Source organism: Capricornis sumatraensis, chromosome 2, assembly GCF_032405125.1.
Source record: "Capricornis sumatraensis isolate serow.1 chromosome 2, serow.2, whole genome shotgun sequence".
Lineage (NCBI taxonomy): Eukaryota > Metazoa > Chordata > Mammalia > Artiodactyla > Bovidae > Capricornis > Capricornis sumatraensis.
In genome coordinates, this window is record NC_091070.1 from 85755461 (window position 1) to 85776564 (window position 21104).

At 36.5% G+C, this 21104-nt stretch overlaps 1 protein-coding gene across 1 annotated transcript in view; it reads right to left on the reverse strand.

Moving 5' to 3' along the window:
* Window positions 1-1895: 1895 nt before the first annotated feature.
* PIAS1 (protein inhibitor of activated STAT 1) overlaps window positions 1896-21104 on the reverse strand; it is a 125708-nt gene continuing 106499 nt past the window's right edge. The window contains exons 9-14 of the mRNA XM_068964770.1: window positions 12715-12875; window positions 10882-11012; window positions 10000-10180; window positions 4889-5031; window positions 2870-2907; window positions 1896-2249 (exon numbers count right to left, since the gene is read on the reverse strand). Of these exons, the coding sequence (XP_068820871.1) occupies window positions 1956-2249; window positions 2870-2907; window positions 4889-5031; window positions 10000-10180; window positions 10882-11012; window positions 12715-12875 (948 nt within the window). The 3' untranslated portion in view covers window positions 1896-1955. The remainder of the gene's footprint in view (window positions 2250-2869; window positions 2908-4888; window positions 5032-9999; window positions 10181-10881; window positions 11013-12714; window positions 12876-21104) is intronic.

The window sequence follows — 21104 nt, forward strand, 5'->3', positions numbered from 1 at the left end:
ATAACTCAGCCATGTATGTGTGGAATACACATGCGTAGGGAAGACTATATAACTCACTTGTTACTCACACACACTTGTCTATAAATACATATATACACACACACATATACATATCAATACCAACTTGTTTTTCAAAATTCAAGTCAACAATTTGGTGGCAGAGAGATGCTGTAAAAACAGGTATTTTTAGATGCCACACAGTCATGTGAGCCATTAATTTTATCATACAATTGAAGACATAGCCATCTTGAATTCTAACTGGATTAAAGTAGGTCAATTTGTTACCACTGCAAGGTTTAAAATATGACAATTTTATACACAAAGGTGGTCCTTCATCAACTCTGAGAACAACTCTGAGAATATTAACAGTTGTGATATAAAAATCCAGTTTGGAAAACTGGTAATCATTATGCCCTTTCTTTATCTTTTCTGTTAAACCTGCTAAACCTTTCAATCAGATAAAAAATATTTTTGACACCTTCAGATATTACCTGAAGAACGTTAATACCTTCTCTGACGAGGATTTTGGAACACAAGTAGAATCACTTTTTCCTTCCCTCCAACCCTCACTCATTTCCTGAAAAACAGTTTTCAATATATTTACATGTTCCATTATTAGTAAGGATAGATCAGACTGATCCATGAATTCTTAAAAGAATCTGACTTTCCTATGTCATGCTTGTATTTAAAAAGTGAAGAAAAAAAAATAAACAAGATTACTAGGCTAAAATTAAGTACAGTTAGAACCAGAGAATGAAAATGAATAAGGATTAAGCCCATTTTGAATTTCAATTATTTATCAGATGATAGATTTCTACAGACAGACATGTATGGTGCACTCTATTTTCTGAAGAGAATTTACTTTTAAGGATAATTGACTGTCTGTCTTTCTTTTTTGAGGTGATGTAGCCTTACCTCTGTCAGCTGCACATGATACCCAACAGGGATTTCTATGCTATTTTTACTTCCTACTTTGGTATGATGATCTTACAGGAAAATTTGTTACCCTGTGGCCAAAATAGCAGGTGTTCACAGACTTGGTTTAAATACATAATACTGGCAATCCAAATTTAGAATAAAGAACTAGACTAAGCCTACTCCTTACCCAGACAGCTTTACTCCAATCTCTGAAACATATTCTCAGGGGGCATCTAGCAATTAAGAGAGAATATGTGATGGAGAACATGCAATTGGGACAGTTGATAAAGACGCTCATATGTGAATTCAAGACCTTCAAAGCACTTTGAAAGAAGCAGGCAACTGGTTTATCAACTGAATGCAAACTCGGGAGAAGGAACAGTAATGACAGAGAAATACACACAGACACACACACTGAACACACACACCTACAAGCTATGTCCTGAAAATACACAGGGAATGCAGAGCGACAGATGAGATTTATAACTTAAGGCTGAATAAAATATGCACACAAAGAGAATCCAAGTCTGTCATTTTTAGAAAATGGAAATTAAAACTATCCCCCCCCCAGCCCCCTCCCCACAACAAAGAAAAGCCCACAATTTAAAACTTCATACATGCAATTCCTTTTCTGTTATTGCAAATAAAATAATGCCATTGAACTAAAATAAAACCAAAACCATAGGACAAACGATGAAAAAAAATCTTCAGAATCCAGAAAAAATGAACCGAAGGTGGTTTGTGGGTACTTGTTTTTTTTTTTTTCTTTTTTTTCTTTTCTTTCCTTTTTTTTGTTTTTTTTTTTACAAGTGTTTTTTTTTCAGACAGGCAGTCTTAGATTTATATACAAAAGTAAAACTGAAAATATAGTTTTGTTCTCTGTACATTTCTTTTAATTTTTTCCCTAAAAAAAGGAAAAAAAAACACGCTTGTGTACTTTTCTAAACAGAATAAGGTAAAACATAGCACAAAGTTCTCTTCTTTCTGCCAAGTTCCTTTAATCTGGGGTGGGGATGGGAGCAGCAGGGGCGTGGGGATCAGTCCAATGAAATAATGTCTGGTATGATGCCAAAGATGGCTGCTGTGTCCGTGCTGCTCCTATTTGCGACAGTGTGGCCATGGCTCTCCCTTAGGCTGTTGGAGGACACAAGGCTGCTGTTACTGCCACTACTGCTTCCGTTGGTGGTTGGCAGAGAAGTACTGCCTCCTGCACTTAACTGATCGAGAAACATCTGTGAGGAGGCATACGGAAAAAACCGAGACGAGTGTAAGAGGTCTTGATCATCTGAAACTGCTGCTGCTGCAGCAGCAAGGAGGGAGGTGTTATAATGCTAGGGAGGAGGAAAAAAAGACAGAAAATAAAGTTAATTATTGTCATAAATTAATAAACTCTCTTCTCTCAGCAGAACAAAGTCCTAAATTTAACATATTCTAAGTACCTGGTGTTTCTGAAATATTCAGTAAAACATTTTGCAAAATCAAATGGTGTTATATAATGATCACATCATTGACCTTTTTTATTTTAATTTTTATTAGCACATCACTGAGGCATTTTTGTATCTGAAACTGGGGATGGGGATCAAAATATTGGTTTTTGTTTTAATCTGTACTGCAAGCAATTCTCATAATGCTATTCTTGAAGAGGCATATGCAGGAAAGAGGACAGACTACGTCCCCTCCTGGAGATATCTGGCTAAGAAATTTGTCATTCAATATGACCCACTGCCCTGTTTCTTTATAAAAAGTACTGGAAAACAGACACTGTACTTAATATATTCAGGCACAGTTGAAAGAAAGGGACTTTTATTTAAATTTTTAAAACCTTAAGAATAATGAGTATAACAACTCGGAATTTTCTAAGGGAATTTATGTTCTTTCTCTTAGCTACATATTATACTTTTAAGCATTTTAATGTAGAATTAAAAGAACAATTTTTTTTCATATAACATACCTGATTGTCTCCTGATAAGAAAGGAAAGAAATCTATCCCTGCAGAAGAAAAAATTATTTTAGTTGGGGAGGAAAAAAAAAAAAGAGCCTCCCAAATGCCCCAACACTACAAAAATAAAGACAATATCTTAAAAGCGAATTCTAAATTCATTTAGCATTTTATTTAAACATGAAGAGTTGAGCTGAATATTTTAGATCTCTCCCATCTCTAGATTATAAAGCCTGGAGTCCAAGTTTCAGCAATGGTGTGCACTCCCGGTGACGCCATCTACGGGACTTGGGCCACTGCTGCCCCATTCAGATCCAAACACCAACCCCTTAAACTGACTGAGCACTTTGCACCAAACGCTCTCACTGGCTCCCATGAAGTTACCTTTCAATCTAACCTACTCCACACAAGGACCTCACGAGGTATGCAATTCTATTCGGTCTCATTTTGCGGATGAGAAAGTTTGAAGTTAAAAGACGTTAAGCAAGTTGGAAGACAGATTGGCTTCCTCAAATTCCTTCACTTCCCACTGTCTGTACTGGATTCTAACTCAGAGACTAGTGACACAAGAGGGGAAGAGACCCAAGGGAGTGTCTCGCTGGCGTGGAGGACCAGCTCTCATCCCTGGCTGCAGGGAAGTCACTGTAAGCTGGCCCCTTCCAATTCACATTCTTGTCCACATTGCCCAGTGTGTAATGTGATGAAGAGCAAGTAAACCAATGTGAATAAAATCCCTCAGTATGATATCTAAACTTGAAGAAAAGTACAACACACAGATGTAGATAAAAATATGACAATACAAATACTTTAGGGATACCTCCAAAGTATGGCAGGTATCCCACTCCATTATTCTTGCTTGGAAAATCCCATGGACAGAGGAGCCTGGCAGGCTATAGTCCATGGGGTCACAAGAGTCAGACCTGACTTAGTGACTAAACTACCACCACTACCACTATCTACACTAGAACAGATTATACCATAAGGATCTGAAAATGTATAGAACTTTGGTTCTTGACAGAGAGTTTGGCAATGGGCAGTGAGAAACAGGGTTACACTGACTAACAGAGTAGCTACTAACCACCTAATGTGGCTATTTAATTTACTAAGATTAAATAAAATGAAAAACTCAGTTCTTCAGTCACACTAGCCACATTTAAGTGCTCAGTAACCACATGTAGCTCAGCAGCTACTGTACTGGCCAGATTACATCCCCCTAGTTGCAGAAGGTTCTATTGCACAGAGCTGAAACATGGTTTTCACAACATTCACTAAGAATTCACTCAAATATCTCAGCTCCCAAGAATCCTTGCCAGTGACCCTGAATTTTACTGTAGAGAAGGGATGGAGAGAAACTTCCACTCTGTGTTTTTGTATTATATTTTCTACAATGAGAAAATATGGCTTTCTGTAATTTAAAAAATGTTCTTAGATTATGTGGCTAATATACAAAATTATTAAATTGCAAAGATACATGACAACAGTAATTCTTTTTGATAATATAAATGACTATTATGAACTCAAAATACATTGTAGAAATGATTATAATGACATTTCAAATTACTTTCAAAAAGAAGAAACCGGGTTCACCAGAACAAAAATTAAAACTTTCCAATGTTTCAATTCTGCATTGTCTAAAAGATAACACATCATAGCTACCCACAATGTGTGCTGCCTTATAACCAGATTCAGGGAACAAAAATAATTTTCATTAATATAAAAATTCAAAGCAACATAAGCAACATCCTGGAAAACATTCAAAAGCCAATTGCCGACTACTCTGAAGTACAAAAAACCCAGAGATTATTTCTTTATTTTTACCACTGGTAGTGAAACACTGGCTATTGATGAAGGTACTAATAGGAAACAGAGTCTGTATTTATTTACGTCTGGAGTATACATTTCTCCCACCTTCCTAGATTCCAACCTCCTCTATCCCTGATCTTTCAATCTTTCTTAAACTTATCCAGAAGAAGACTATATAGATCAAAGGCATTTATAATGCTATATGGCAACACAGAATGGGTAACTCACCTTGTAAGTCATAAGGCATGGGTGTCATGTGGAAAGGATGTCTGTAGTCTTGGATGAGGGATGTGTTAATATAGCTTGTGTCTACAGCAGGGAGGCTTGGGGTACGGGACACTGGAGATGCTTGATGTGGAAGACTCAGTATGCTAGAAGAAGAAAAGGTTTGCAAAATTTTCATGAGTCAGTTGAACTTAAGTTTAATAAAAGGGCAGAATTTCACAATGAGTCCCAGTTTTTGTGCTGAAAATAACAACAAAAGCAAAACAATATATAATTTAGACTACCATGATTATTAAGAAATAATTTGTATACTTAATAGCAGCTTTCAGAGGCTATAAGGAAAAGAGATGGATGCAATGGTATCCAACATTCATAAATCACATGTTGTCTTCGGAACACCATCTACACTCTTAGAATGCAGGCCGAAGGCATAGTTGAGCCACTTCAATGAAATCTAAGTGAAAAGTATAGCAGACAAAATTCTAAAACCTTTAAAAAATAAGTACTAGGGTGTTGGCAAGTAAAAGAATAGGTAAATCCTCGCAAAGAAAACACATCTAACAAGACTAGGGGAATGAAGCAATCTGAGCAGTGAAGAGTTAACAGCTGGCCCTCAGACTTGTAAGATTTATGAGACTAAAAACTAGGTACTGTTTATCTTGGAATACCTAATGCCCAGCACAGTCACGAGGAATGCTGTTTGCATAAAAGGTCTGCTGAATGAATGAAGGCAGCAAGACAAGGAGTAGAGATCCTCCAAAATGAACAGGTGATGGAGTGTTTTTAAAGGGAGGACAGTAGAAATGGAAAAAGAGAAAAGAACAAAGAGGGATTCGGGGAGAATAGAGGGAAATGTTTAAGTAGCTGAGTAGTTAAGTACTTTTTCTTTACCAAAAATTAATGAAAAGCAAAAAGGGGGATGTAATAAAGGAAAAAGAAAAGGGAGAATTAAAATGATTTTGAAAAGAAAAAGGATTCTCATAGTCCTGTGTGAAATCATAAGGGCCATAAGGGCCATATGCTATCCCAAACATATAAGAGACCATCAGATATGTTATAGAAAACAGAGAGACAGACAGAGGCTGTCTTTTGCATTTAAAAGTTCATGTAAAGTGCTGGGGGTATGGAGATGCAATTTCAATGGTAGAGAATATCTCTAACGATGCCAAGCAAGGCTGGATTTCCAGGAACAGCGTTCTAGTTATGATGCGCTACCTTGTTTTTATGAATGGGATATGAAGTATAAAATATACTCTCATCCATCTCATAAAATTGTTTTGTCTAATGGAAACTTAATTAAACTTCTTACATCTACAGAAAGTACCATTTTCCATTAGCTATTTCCTCTGACAATACTCAAGGGATTATAAAGGATTACGAGAGAGACAAAAGCAGTTGAAACGCTAGTCTTTGAAAAACATCTTGGTATACCAAACAGCAAAGGAAATTTCTGGAGGAATACTAAACACTCAGTGGCTGAAGACGGCAAAATATTTTACATTTACTAATGTTTGCCTCTTTCTACTTCCTGGCTGGCTCTTTTTCTTCCAATTTTGTGACTGTATTCTAAAATGATTTCCACCTTCACACTGCACAATAACATATCCAATATGCTGGGTTTAGGTTTCTATTTATAGGCTAGTCATTACTGAAAAATGGGCACTGGTATTGAATATGGTGTTATCCTACTAAAAAAAAAATCATAAGCTTTCAGGTAGCTTGTTTTTAAATCTGAAAATAGAGAAAGGTTTGGCATTTGCAAATACTCTATCTGGGTTCAATTAGTCACTGGGAAGCTCAAGAAGTAGTTAATGCATCTAATGTAATTTCCCAAACATAATAAACAAGCTATTTTTGGAGAAACAGCACAGCAAATATTCAAAGAAGAAATATTAGATTTCTAAACACTCAAAAAACATTTCCTTTAAGGAAAAATGTTTACCTATATATGACTACTATCAATATCCTTAAGAGTAGAACTTATGTATATATAATGATGCACTTAATCCATGAAATATTTATACATCCAGATTTATGAAATAAATTTTAATAGTGCTAAAATGGCATTTAAAGTAATAAAATAATAACGTGTTTTTGGTCATACTGGAGGGCTATGGTCCATGCAGTCTCAAAGAGTCGGGTATGACTAAGCAACTAAGCACATGTTAAATATAATATAGTCACACCATTTAAAAATATGTATTTAAGTATAAATTAGCCCACTAGGCTCCTCTGTCCATGGAATTCTCCAGGCAAGAATACTGGAGTAAGCTGCCATTCCCTTCTCCAGGGGATCTTCCTGATAGAGGGATTGAACCCTGGTCTCCTGCACTGTAGGCATCTGAGCCACCAGGGAAGCCCCGTAAGTATATATATTAAATATAAAATCTAAAATAAAATCAGAAATCAAAATTCGATATTTGTTCTAACTATGCTGCTTTCGATAATCTGACTCCCCACAACACCCCCAGATTTTAAAAAGAAGCTGGTGTAATAACAAGGTCAGGCTTGTTGGCTAACAGCTGTCAAGGTAGCCTGCATCAATGGTGAATGTTTACAAAGCAGAATATAAAGTAGAATTAGTGTTTAAATACCCATTTCATTTAGAATAATGATACTGCTTTTAATATCTTTATTCCCACCAGTATGACGAGATAAGCTACTCTAGAGTGAAACATCTACCTGTGTAACATGTTTAGTTGTATTATAAAGATTCCTGAAATAGCCAAAGTCCTTTAACAAGAGAGGAGCTACATTTATAACAACTGTACTCTTTTAATGTTGAAATTTCAACTTTCCTGTAACTACAAATATACTCAAACAGAAGATCTTTTCATTTCATGAAATATCAAGCCTGAAAATAATCTGACTGCAAGCATCAAAGTACCTGTTCTTGGTCTGGTGTTAACTTTCCCTCTTAAACCTTGAAATCTGTATCAATGCTTTCTGCAGACTTTCCTCCTCTCACTTAAATTCTTCCTTCAGGCACTAGTGTGTTGGAATATTTTCTAAATAGCTCCTATTCAATTACATCAGGCCACATAACTCTCCTGATATATACCTAAAAGGGGTCACATCTATTTCTAGATTTACCTTTTGTGTGCTACAACTGTGCCTCAGCAACACAAGACGTCCTTTGCTGAGAATCTCTGAAGTGTCTCAAGAGACCAACAGTCTGTTTAAGAGTATGGCTATAGAGTCCGCTACTTATTTTACCATCCTCTTCAAAATGTTAAACTCTTTAAGGGTGGGACTGTACTAACTCACTGTATTACCACTTATGTTTAGCACAGGGTGTTTTACATAACGCAGATAACAACGTTTCATGAAGTGAACTGAGGCATAACCAAGGTACATTATTATTGACGTGAGACTAATGGGAAGTATGGGAAATGAGCCTGCAAAATAGAAAGCACTGTGTACTCCAGCATAAGTCTTGGACCACTTTCATTGCCAGTCTTGCACATCCTGAGGCAGGTTTAAAGCATTTACCTGGTACTTCTCTGCATTTTGCTTAACACACTCAACTTAGGGTTAATTTCACAGCATACACTTTCTAGTTTGAGTAAATATTTAAAATCCTATGACCAGCATTAGGATCACCTGAGAACTCATTAGGGCTCAGACGGTAAAAAAAAATCTGCCTGCAATGCAGGAGACCCAAGATCAATCCCAAACATTTTCTGTTCCTATTCCTGAATCAGACATGGAGGTACAGGAGAACAATGTGTTTTAATAAGCCCTTCAGGTGATTCCGATGCATATTCAAGTTTGAGAAACACTGTACTAGAACCATCTTTTGGTATGATGAATGTCATATCCAAGTGACCCCTTCAAGGCATTATTCCAGCCCCTTAAGAAAAGCAAGAGTTCCAGAAAAACATCTATTTCTGCTTTATTGACTATGCCAAAGCCTGTGACTGTGTGGATCACAATAAACTGTGGAAAATTCTGAGAGAGGTGGGAATACCAGACCACCTGACCTGCCTCTTGAGAAACCTATATGCAGGTCAGGAAGCAACAGTTAGAACTGGACATGGAACAACAGACTGGTTCCAAATAGGAAAAGGAGTACGTCAAGGCTGTATATTGTTGCTCTACTTATTTAGCTTATATGCAGAGTACATCATGAGAAACGCTGGGCTGGAGGAAGCACAAGCTGCAAGTAAGATTGCTGGGAGAAATATCAATAACCTCAGATATGCAGATGACACCACCCTTATGGCAGAAAGTGAAGAAAAACTAAAGAGCCTCTTGATGAAAGTGAAAGAGGAGAGTGAAAAAGTTGGCTTAAAGCTCAACATTCAGAAAACTAAGATCATGGCATCTGGTCCCATCACTTCATGGGAAATAGATGGGCAAACAGTGGAAACAGTGGCTATTTTTTTGGGCTCCAAAATCACTGCAGATGGTGATTGCAGCCATGAAATTAAAAGACACTTACTCCTTGGAAGGAAAGTTATGACCAACCTAGACAGCATATTAAAAAACAGAGACATTACTTTGTCAACAAAAGTCCATCTAGTCAAGGCTATGGTTTTTCCAGTGGTCACGTATGGATGTGAGAGTTGGACTATAAAGAAAGCTGAGAGCGGAAGAATCGATGCTTTTGAACGGTGGTGTTGGAGAAGTTGAGAGTCCCCTGGACTGCAAGGAGATCCAACCAGTCCATCCTAAAGGAGATCAGTCCTGGGTCTTCATTGGTAGGACTGATGTTGAGGCTAAAACTCCAATATTTTGGCCACCTGATGCAAAGAGCTGACTCACTGGAAAAGACCCCGATGCTGGGAAAGATTGGGGGCAGGAGAAGGGGATGACAGAGGATGAGATGGTTAGATGGCATCACTAACTCAATGGACATGGGTCTGAGTGGACTCTGGGAGTTGGTGATGGATAGGGAGGCCTGGCGTGCTGCAGTTCATGGGGTCACAAAGAGTTGGACATGACTTAGCAATTGAACTGAACTGAAGAAATAAATACACTGAGAACAATCCAACTCATTCTCTGTACTGTTTACAATCGTACATTACCATTTTATTTGGCAGATCTTTTAATCCTATTTTCAAAATTAACTGTCACAATGACTTTTTTTATAAAAAGATCTCAGCACTTACCCTTTATTATTTAGTGGCGATGTTGGAGATAGGGAAGGACAGGTTCTCTTGGCAGATGGCTCTTCCTCTTCTTCATCTGATGAACTGTCTATAGTTAGATCAATCACCTCTACTTTCTTACTTTTATTTGAGGACTGGTGATGAGAAGCCACTTGGTGCTCTAATGTGGAGCTTAAGCATCCTAGGAGGGAATAATTGAAACACAAGGCAAAAAAAAGGCCTGTGATATCTCTTATTTTTTCCTCAGCCTATGGATTAGTCTATCAGTTATAGTTTAGACTTCACCAGTTATATTGCTGGGGCCTAAGAAGAAAAAAGCAATAGTGGCTCTGTTCCTCTAAGCTCAAGACTACTAGTATAGATTGTCAAGGATTTTTTTTTTTAAACAATTCTGAGTTAGAAGAATCAAAATGTTACATCCGCCTCACAATAAAAACAGTCTGAGAGCAAATTCACATATTATACATTTACCTGTACATTACCTGATACACAGAGAATGTTATGGTAACACTTTAGCTTCCTTACAGCAAAAATATACTAGAAGCTAGAGAAAAATGCAAATGAAAAAAGAACATTCACTAACCTATATCAAGTCTGTTAAAAATTTAAAAGGATACCATGTCAAAAGCATGACTTTACAAAAAAAAAGCTTATTAAGTTATGTTACTCTGAAACCTCATACACAAAAATATAAAACCCTGCAAAAGGTGAATTTAAAAAGAGCTTCACTACTTCTGAACATTTAATCAATAATTTAATAAGAGTTATTGTGCTATCCATAAATTACTGAATATTCTTTAAAAAAGTTGAGTTTTAATATTGAAAACCAGGCTTTAAAAGAGCAAGGAGACTGCACCATCCTTTTGGAAAACTAACACTCACCATCAACTCCATTGTAAGAGGCAGAAACTTCCTGTACTTCCTTTTTTGATCTCATAGGTGCCCAAGAGCCGTCCTCCTTAAATTGTATTTCATCACAATCTGTACAGTACTTTAGGATTTCCATAAACAAGCTATAAAAAACAATTTGTCCTTTGAATATCACATTCTAAATTAAGACCTATTAGAATTACTGTTCAAAAACATTCAGACCTATTTTTTGTACAAGTATATAAATGAGAAAGTACAAGGTATTATTTGTTCTTAAAATCTAGGGCTAAATAGGAAAATAGTTACTTATTATTATGGTAGGTTTATGCAAGAAAATATTACATAACTGAAAAATGAGGTTTCCATAGATTTAAAAAAAATAACATGGGGGGGGTGTATGTTCACAGCAAGTGGGAAGAGGACAAAGAAAGAAAACTCTGTATTTCAAAGACAAAATTCTGTGTGTGAGTGGTATATAAATAGTGGTTATTTCTGAGAGGTAACATGGAAGATATTTATTCTTTTTCTTTAAACTTTTCAACATAATCCAAATTGCCTACAATAAGCACATCTTATTCGATAACTGTAGAAATACATGTAAAAATATGTACTGAAAGATAGAACTCCTTGATAAATACCATGCGGATACTAAAAAACGAGACTTGCCAAAATGTGTAACATGAATGATCAAATTCTTAGGTTATGTTAAACGAAACCAAAGGATAAAAAATACTGATATTGTATAATCACAATTATGGGAAAATAAAAATTAGAAAATAATACATCTTTTTATTTTCCTGCGTTTTCCAATTTTTCTTTAGGAGTGTGGATATTATAATAAGAAAGAAAAATCCCAACTGATGGGGGCATCTAAAGTTATGTAATATACAGAGTTGGTAAAATATTATTCAATTTATTAGTGATCACTGACATCTCTGAAAAATTCAACATAAAACATCTAAGTTACACGTTTACTTCCCCTCATATGACTGGTTTGGCATCTTGCAAGCTCTGGGTTACACCTGTGTTGCTGAATGTATTCCATTCCTTATGTTATACCTTCTGGCTCCTTTGTTTCCTCAAATACTATAGATAAGATACATTCAGCATTTTGCTAGAGCGCACAGGAAATATCAAGAATATATTTTTTTTCTTTTCACAATTTATTTTTGTTCAGAGGGAAAAAGGGAAAAAAAAGGAGGCTAGACAATAGGAGAAAATTTAAAAAGATATTTGAAGATGTGTGGAAGGACAGATAAAACACTGGAATGTCAGGAAAAAAAGAAATAACTGTTGTGATGCTGTAGATGGAGAAGAAAGACAAAGACAAGTATTTTAGGGGAAACAGAAACAAAGAAAGCTGCTATTCAGTGTGTTGATCACTTTTAGGAGCCCACACAGCAGGGAGTAGACCCATATAGTAAATGAAGCACCAGAAAATCTTCAAAAACAGCCCAACTTTTGGTCAGCTTAGGTGAACCAGAGTTTCACAATTCTTTCATTCTTCCCCTAGAAAGGTCTGCATGTCTAGGGACAGATGGATTCATGTTAGGAAAAGATGTAAGCTATACCCTGCTCAGAACCACTGGTCCTTTAAAATGGTAAATGTCAGGAGGCACTGACAGTGAGGCATGTATCTTTAAAACAAGAAGACATAGTTAAAAAGGGAAAATGTTCACAATATTAATTTCTTAGAAAAAATATAATTTCTACAGTCATGAATATCCTACAAATATATAACTCAGAAACCACTATCTATAGAATTTTAATCCCAAACCTGATGGGTAACAAAACTGTAATAGATGGTTACTATGAAGTACAAGGAAAAACTTTCAAGTGACATACCCATCAATAATAAGGTGTTCATATGGGGCCTTCTTATCACACACAGGACAAACCCAAGTTGGTTTTTTCTCATTCATCTGAATATAAAGAGTTGCATCAAAACACTGCAGATGAGAACATGTAAGGGCCCGACATGGAATTGTCAGCCGCATTTTACCAAGCTTTAAAAGAGGGAGACAAAAGTTAAATATTAGACAACCATTGTTAAAAGTTTTTCCTGAAACAAGCACAATGTGCATGTATTCTGATTTAAAGCATATTGTGTCTACTTTCAACACACTTCCTGTGAAACATCTACAGGTTAAAAATTACTATTATTTCTTTGGATATTAAAATATAGAGACTATGGAAAATCTACAGCAGAGGTTATTTACCCTCAATTCACAGCTTACAGATCCACTTTTAGGGGAAAGGACCATGAATCCCTTGAAATTACACACAAAAATCTTACAAGTGTGTGCATTTTTCCAGAGAATGCTAAGTTGCTTCAGTCGTGTCCGACTCTGTGCGACCCCACAGACGGCAGCCCATCAGGCCCCACTGTCCCTGGGATTCTCCAGGCAAGAACACTGGAGTGGGTTGCCATTTCCTTCTCCAATGCATCAAAGTGAAAAGTGAAAGTGAAGTCGCTCAGTCGTGTCCAACTCTTAGCAACCTCATGGACTGCAGCCTACCAGGCTCCTCCATCCATGGGATTTTCCAGGCAAGAGTACTGGAGTGGGGTGCCATTGCCTTCTCCTTTCCAGAGAATGCTTTTACCAAATTCTTAGGGTAGTCCCGAATCCAGAAAAGAACCACTTTACCAGGTACTGGGAAAGGAAAAATGAATGCCTTACTAAATGCTCAAGATACAATCAACCTGATCTCTGAATGAGAGTAATTCACAGGTCAAAACAGAATAAGCACTCCCGTGTTTGGCATAACTGCCAAATGGCAGCTCTGAGCAAAGCCAGTTGTTCGCACTCTCTTCCCTCACTGGGTACCATCACAGGCAATTCAGCAAACACCTCTGGACCTCTAGCATCTCTGTTATGTTATGAGACTTGCTCTTCTTGCCCTGCAAACAGTGGTTCTGCTGACACAGGTCGAGTCTGTCCTATGAACAATGAGATCTGCTTCATTTGGTCTGAACTGCTAGCTTTGGCCCAAAGCAGAAAAGCTGTCCCAAGACCTGCCCAGGGAGCTACCATATCACCACCTCCTTGCATGGAGGACACTTCATACAGTTCAGCCAGATAACCACTGCAGGGTCCCCAGAGGTCACAGTGCCCATATAGTATAGAAGTCACCTACTCTCAATTACCATATTTGTTTTCACTAAACATTAGGAAAAGATTTTCACACATACTTGCGAGCTTGAAAAATATAAAGGTTTGAAAAGTATAAAAGTTAAATAGGAAAAAAAAAAAAGATTCTTGGCTTTGAATTTCAGGGAAATGTGCAATTTCCTAGTCTACCAAGGAAACTGTCATTTGGGGTCCTAAATTATTGTTCTGGCACCAGTGACTTACTGTGCCTCTAGGAAAGGCGCTTAACCCTTGCTGGGCCTCTCTTTCTATCTCTGATAGAACATGTTTCCCCCTTACTTCAACAGGATGTAGTGATGAAGAACAAACAAGGACCCAGAATGTGCCATCACCTTGAGAAAGGAGAAATGCCAGTGTATAGTATCAGAAGTATGAACAGGATACAGAGAAGGATACAGAGAAAACTGACAGTTTCCTCCTCTGTGCTCCCACCTCCACCCTGCATATGATCACACTATTTATTTATGTGTTTCTCCTCCAAGAAACACATCTGGCTCATCTCTTTATCTTCAGCACTAGGAAATGTACCTGCTACATAAACAGCAGGAAGATGGTCCTGTGTACTGATGAGGCTTCAGGTGTGCATGCTGGATAGTTTCTAGGAGGCACCATTCACTTAGGCTGTGAATTTTGGATGTTATTTAGTCTCTCTGAGCCTTAGCTTTATAAAATGGGGATAAAAATAGCATCTATACCATAAGACTGGGGGTCTAAATTATATTCATTGTACAGGGTCTAACACATAGTAAGTACTCAATATATGCCCCCCATTATTAATTAAAGTACAGAAACACATTTACTTGAAATCACTTTATGAGCTAGTAGGAGACCCAATCAAACCTCAGCCTAGTCAGTGTTCTCTTCTATGCTCACACAGTATTAAACGATTCCGTTACTTCCCTTCTACACTTCTATTTAATTTTTATGATTTGATTTACCTAAGTACCTGATGAAAAGGCATACACATAAACAGAACTAGCTCTCATAACAAAAAAATCACCTATGCCAAGACATACCACATTAATCTAGAAATATTTTCCCAAAACAATCTAGTTGGTGGTGCTAAATTAAATTTTTATGTCTAAAGTTCAGGCCTTAACTTATCTGGGAGGTGCAAATTTCTACTGAGTAGGTATATTTACCACTGCCTTAAAACTAAGTAGAGAGATCCTAGATGAATACAGCGATCACAGACGTGGTTCAGGTAATTCCATAACTAGTAGGCTACTTCTGACAGTTTATGAAGACAGTGGATAAGAAGATAAGATACAAAGACTGTTACAGAATCCAAGCAAAGGCTGTAGAACTTATACTCTGAAAAGCAATTATTCTCCAAAGACCATCATCTCACATACCTTTAGCCCTAAATTCCCAGCTGTCAGTTCATCTTTTCATTGGGAGAGCAACTCTCAAGCCCTTATGATCAGCCACACTGACAAGTTTACCTACAGAATTTTTAAGGAACACTGCTACATGAATGGCACAGGAAGGACATGTATAAACAGGTACAAGAAAGAAGTTCAATTTGAAATGCATTTTATTAGCTGTCACACAAATGTCTTGTTTCAAAGAATTACAGAGTAATTGTTACGTGATAACTCTCATATTCCTGACTTTTAAAAACAATCACTAAATTCTAAATACTTATCTAAGAGTGGACACTGAATTCTCTAACTTCAGAGAGGAAGCTGAGCTTTGAACATTTTCATCTTGTAATTATAAACCCCTTTTCCCTATATGGGATGGGATGGATATTTGCATCATTTGCAAATAAATACTTTGAAAACAACTCCCAAATAAGTTTTCTAAAGCCACTAATCTTATTATAACATAATAGTAATTGAGGATACTGCAAGAAAAAAAGAAATACCCTACTTAGATATAAGTTCAAACCAGCTTATACCAAAAGGACTCTAAAAAACATCAACAATATATGTACTTTTCCCTTGTAAAAAAGAAAACAACAGTGTGAAATTGGGACTTTTACAACTTTTTCATCATTATCATAAGTATTTCATGAATAAATCTTCAAAGAGTTTCTTTTTCCTTTTCTTCTATCAACTCCAAGTGATTTGCATTTGAGTTTACAGGTCTAGGGAGTACCTCACAAAGCAGGTTCACAAATATTCTTCCAGTTCTATTTTTAATAAATCAGAACTAAAAAATTCCCAAAGAACAAAAGCATTTTTAATTATTTTCATTGCCTTTAGCTAAACAGCACACAAACAGAAACTCATTTATTTTGAGCTGTGTATATCACAACAGGGCAATTCAAATGCACAGTCAGACATCATATTTACATATTTCAAAGAGAACAAATCTCTTTTATTATTCTATAAATTTGATATATAGATGAGTTGTCATTAAAAAGTTTTACTTTTTAGAGTAAAAACCTACCTAAAATATAAGCATTACTGTTCCAGGATAATTGTAAAGGCATTGTTTCTTAGGTCAAATAGAAATCCATAAAAGTATTATAATTATGGATTATATATAGAGAGAGTTGTTTTTCCTACAATCTGAATTTTGAAAGTGTAAGTCAATTTAAAATGAATTGCTATAGTTGCTGAAAATAAAAAAGGGGATATGGAAAGAAAAACTTAAAGTTGGCTCATTAAATTAAGAGGTACAAGGAGCAAAACATGATTAGCATTTTGTAATAATACAAAGATCACCTGAACTATGAAATTCAAAACTAGTTCTATAAATAAGAACATCAAGATTTATATTGTAGTGCTTTTTTATACAAATAAATGCTTCATCTAAATGTTAAATATAAATATCATATATATTAGCACAACTGTAAACACTCTTAAAATGAGAATGCAAAAAAACAAGACCCTTTCCAGTGATTTAAATGGAAAATGAAGCTTATGCACATTCCTAAATTTCTCATATTCTCTAAACTGGTATTTTATAATGGACTGGGGTGGCAATAAATCATGTCAAAGGGGAGGGTGGATAAATAGGTGTTTGGAAGAAAGAGGGTATGATAGGTATACAACTTAAAAAAACTGTCTTCTTACCCTTCACTAACCTGGACTGTGAACCATTTTTCTAAATGTTAAAAAATACCACATTCCTTTACACCATAGTCTATTATAACGTCTGATCAACTTAAGAACCCATCCCAGGTCCCTCCAGTCAATAACTTTTATTGTACAAAAAAATTTAACATTAAATCTACCATCTTACCCATCTTAAAGTGTACAATTCAATAATACTATGTTCACACTACTGTACGACACATCTCTAGAACTTTTTCATCTAGCACCACTGAAACCCTCCCCCCAGCCCATAGTAACTGTCTTTCTATTTTCTGTTTCCATGATTTTCACTACTTTAGATACTTCATGAGTGGAATCATATGGTATTTATGCTTCTGTCATTAGTTTATTTTGCTTATTGTAATATTATCAAGGTTTATCCACCTTGTAGCATATGACAGGATTTCCTTTTTTTCATGTTGCATACATAATATATCATATTTTATTTGTTCACCTCTTGATGGACATTTGGGTTCCCTCCACCTCTTGGCTACTGTGAATAACACTGTGATGAATGTGGTTATGCAAATTATTTCTTGGAGATCTTACTTTGAATTCTTTTAGATATATGAATTGATGGATCACATATTCATTTTAACTTTTTGAGGTACCTCCATACTGTTTTCCATAATGGCTACAGCATTTTATATTCCCATCAAGAGTGCACAAGGGTTCCAGTATCTGTGGCACACTTACTGACACTTGTTATCTTCTGTTTTTTTCGATTGGAGCTATCCTGATGGGCATGAAGTGACTATCTCATCTGTGCTTTTGATATGCATTTCCTTAATCATTAGCAGTGTTGAACATCTTTCTCTGTGCTGTTGGCCATCTATGTATCTTCTTTGGAGAAAGGTCTATTCAAGTCCTTTGCTTATTTTTAATCAGGTTTTTTTTTTTTTTTTCTGTTGGGTTGCTTGCCAAATTCAACTGAAGCTTTTCTCCCATGTTTCTTTTCGGAATGGAACAATTAAGGGTATTACAGTTTAGATCTTAAATCCACTGTGAGTTAATTTTGAGGGTTCAACTTCATTATTCTGCATGTGAATATCCAGTTTTCCCAATGCCATTTCTTTAGAGACTTTTTCCTATTATGCAGTATTGGCATTCCTAGGTATTTGATCATATATGCTATAAGAATTTGTTTTGGGGCCACTGGTCTATATCATCTATTAATATCATTATGTCAATACTATACCATCTTAATTACTACTTCTTTCTAGCATGTTTTGAAATTAGGGAATGGAAGAGCTCAAACTCTGTTGTCATTAAAGTTGCTTTGGTTACTCAAAGTCCCTTGAGATTCCATAGAAATTTTAGGATTTTTTTTTCTTAATTTCTGTAAAACATGTCAATGGGATTTGATAGGAACAACAATGAATCTGTAGCTCACTTTGGTAGTATGGACATTTTAACAATGTTAAGTTTTCTAGTCCATAATTACAGGATGTTCGTTTATTTCTATTTTCTCTGAATTTTTGCAATGTTTTATAGTTTTCAATCTCCTTGGTTGAGTTTATTCCTAAATATTTTACCCTTTTTGATGGTATAGTAAATGGGAGGCTCAGACGGTAAAGCGTCTGCCTACAATGCGGGAGACCCAGGTTTGATTCCTGGGTTGGGAAGATCCCCTGGAGAAGGAAATGGCAACCCACTCCAGCACTCTTGCCTGGAAAATCCCATGGATGGCAGAGCCTGGTGGGCTACAGTCATGGGGTCACAAACAGTCGGATACGACTGAGCGACTTCACTTTCTTTCTTTCTTTGTTTCCTTTTCAGTTTGGTCACCTAGTTCCTTTTCAGAAAGACAACTAACTAACTTTTTAAAGTTCTAGTTATTTATTTTTGGCTGTGCTGGGTCTTCGCTGCTGCACAGGCTTTCTCTAGCTGGGGTGAGTGGGGGCTGCTCTTTGCTGCAGCATGCGGGGTTTCCATTGCTGTTGCTTCTCTTGTGGAGCACTGGCTCTCGGGCGCACAGGCTTCAGTAGTTGTGGCTCCAGGTGCTAGAGCACGGGCTCGACAGCTGCGGCACACAGGCCGAGTTGCTCTGCAGCATGTAGGATCTTCCTGGATCAGGAATCCAACCTGTGTCTCCTACACTGGCAGGTGGATTCTGTCCACTGAGCCACCAGGGAAGCCCAAAAGGCCACTAACATTTGACTGCTATTTTGTGTCGATTTTGACTATAACTTTGTTAGTTCTAACACATTTTTTGTTGGTTTGAGGAATCTTAGGGGGAGTTTACATAAAAGATCATGTCATCTGAAAACAGAAGTTATTTCACTGTTCCTTTCCAATCTACCACCAGCCCAATTGTTCTGGCTAGAACTTCCAGTACTATATTGAATAGCAGTGGTGCAAATGTCCATCCTTGTCTTGTTCTTTACCTTGGAGGAACAGCTTTCAAGAAGTCTTTCCACACTGAGTATAATGCTCATTGTGGGCTTTTCATATGTTGAGGAAGCATCTTTCTATTTCTAGTTTGCTGAGTATTTTTATCATGAAAGGGTGTTGAATTTTATTAAATGCTTTTGTAATTTTTTTCTATACTGATTGAGATGTGGGTTTTGTTCTTCATTTTGTTAATGTCTCTATTACAATGATTTATTTTTGTATGCTGAACCAGTCTTACAATTCCAGCTATCAATTCCACTTGGTCTGGTGTATGATTATTCTAATGCACTGGTGAATTCAGTTTGCTAGAATTTTGTTGAAAGTTTTTGTTCCATCAGGGATACTGGTATGCAGTTTTCTAGTTTGTTTGTTTCATTTTGTCTTGTCTTGTGTCTTTGTGTGGTTTTGGGGATCGGAAGGAAATGGCAACCCACTCCAGTGTTCTTGCCTGGAGAATCCCAGGGACAGGGGAGCCTGGTGGGCTGCCATCCATGGGGTCGCACAGAGTCAGACACGACTGAAGTGACTTAGCAGCAGCAACACTATCCTCAAAGAATGAGTTTGGGAAAAGGCTTGGTGTTAATTCTTTAAACGTTTGGTAGGATTCTCCACTGAAGTCAAGGGGTCCCAGGCTTTACTTTGTTGGGAGGTTTTTCATTGTTCCTTCAATCTCCTCACTAGTTACAAGTCTGTTCAGATTTCTCCATGATTCAGTCTTGATAGGTCATATGCTTGCAGGAATTTATCTATTTCTTCTAGGTTATCTAATTTGTTGGCATAACAGTCTCATAATCCTTTTAATTTCTGTGACATCTGTTATAATGTCTCTTCTTTCATTTCTAATTTGAGCTATCTGAATCTTTCCTCTTTTTTTCTTAGTTTAGCTAAGGGCTTGTCAATTTTGTTGATCTTTCAAAAACCAACTCTTAGTCTTGTGATTTTTTTTGGACTCTTTTTCTCGTCTCTATTTCATTTATCTCCTTTCTAATCTGTATTTCTTTCTGTGTGCTGACTTCGGCTTTAGTTTGTTTTTCTAGTTTCTTGAGGTACAAGATTAGGTTGTTGATTTGAGTTCTTTCTTTTTCAATGTAAGCATTTACTGCTGTAAACTTTCCTCCTCCTACTCTTCTGCTGCATCTTGTAAATTTTGGTATACCGTATTTTTATTTTCGTCTTCAAATATTTTCTAAATTCCCTGTGACCTCTTCTTTTGATTCATCGGTTGAGAATGTATTATTAAATTTCCACGTTTGTGGATTTTCCTGTTTTTTTCCTGTTACTGATTCCTGGTTTCATCACATTGTGATCAAAGAAGATACTGTATATGATTTTAATCTTAGATTTGTTAGGACTTGTTTTGTAGCCTAACCCATGCTCTATCTTACAGAGTGTTCTGTGTGCCCTTGAGAAGAATGTATATTCTTCTTTGTTGGGTGCAGCATATCTGTTAGGTCCAACTGGTATACAGTGTTGATTAAGCTCTTTGCTTACTTACTGATCTTCTGTCTGGTTGTTCTATCAATAACCAAAAGTAGGGTATCAAAGTCTACTACTATTAATATTATTGTGTTGCTGTCTATTTCTCCCTTCAGTTCTCTCAACTACTGAATCATATACGTGGGAAAGAATTTAAAATAATTAT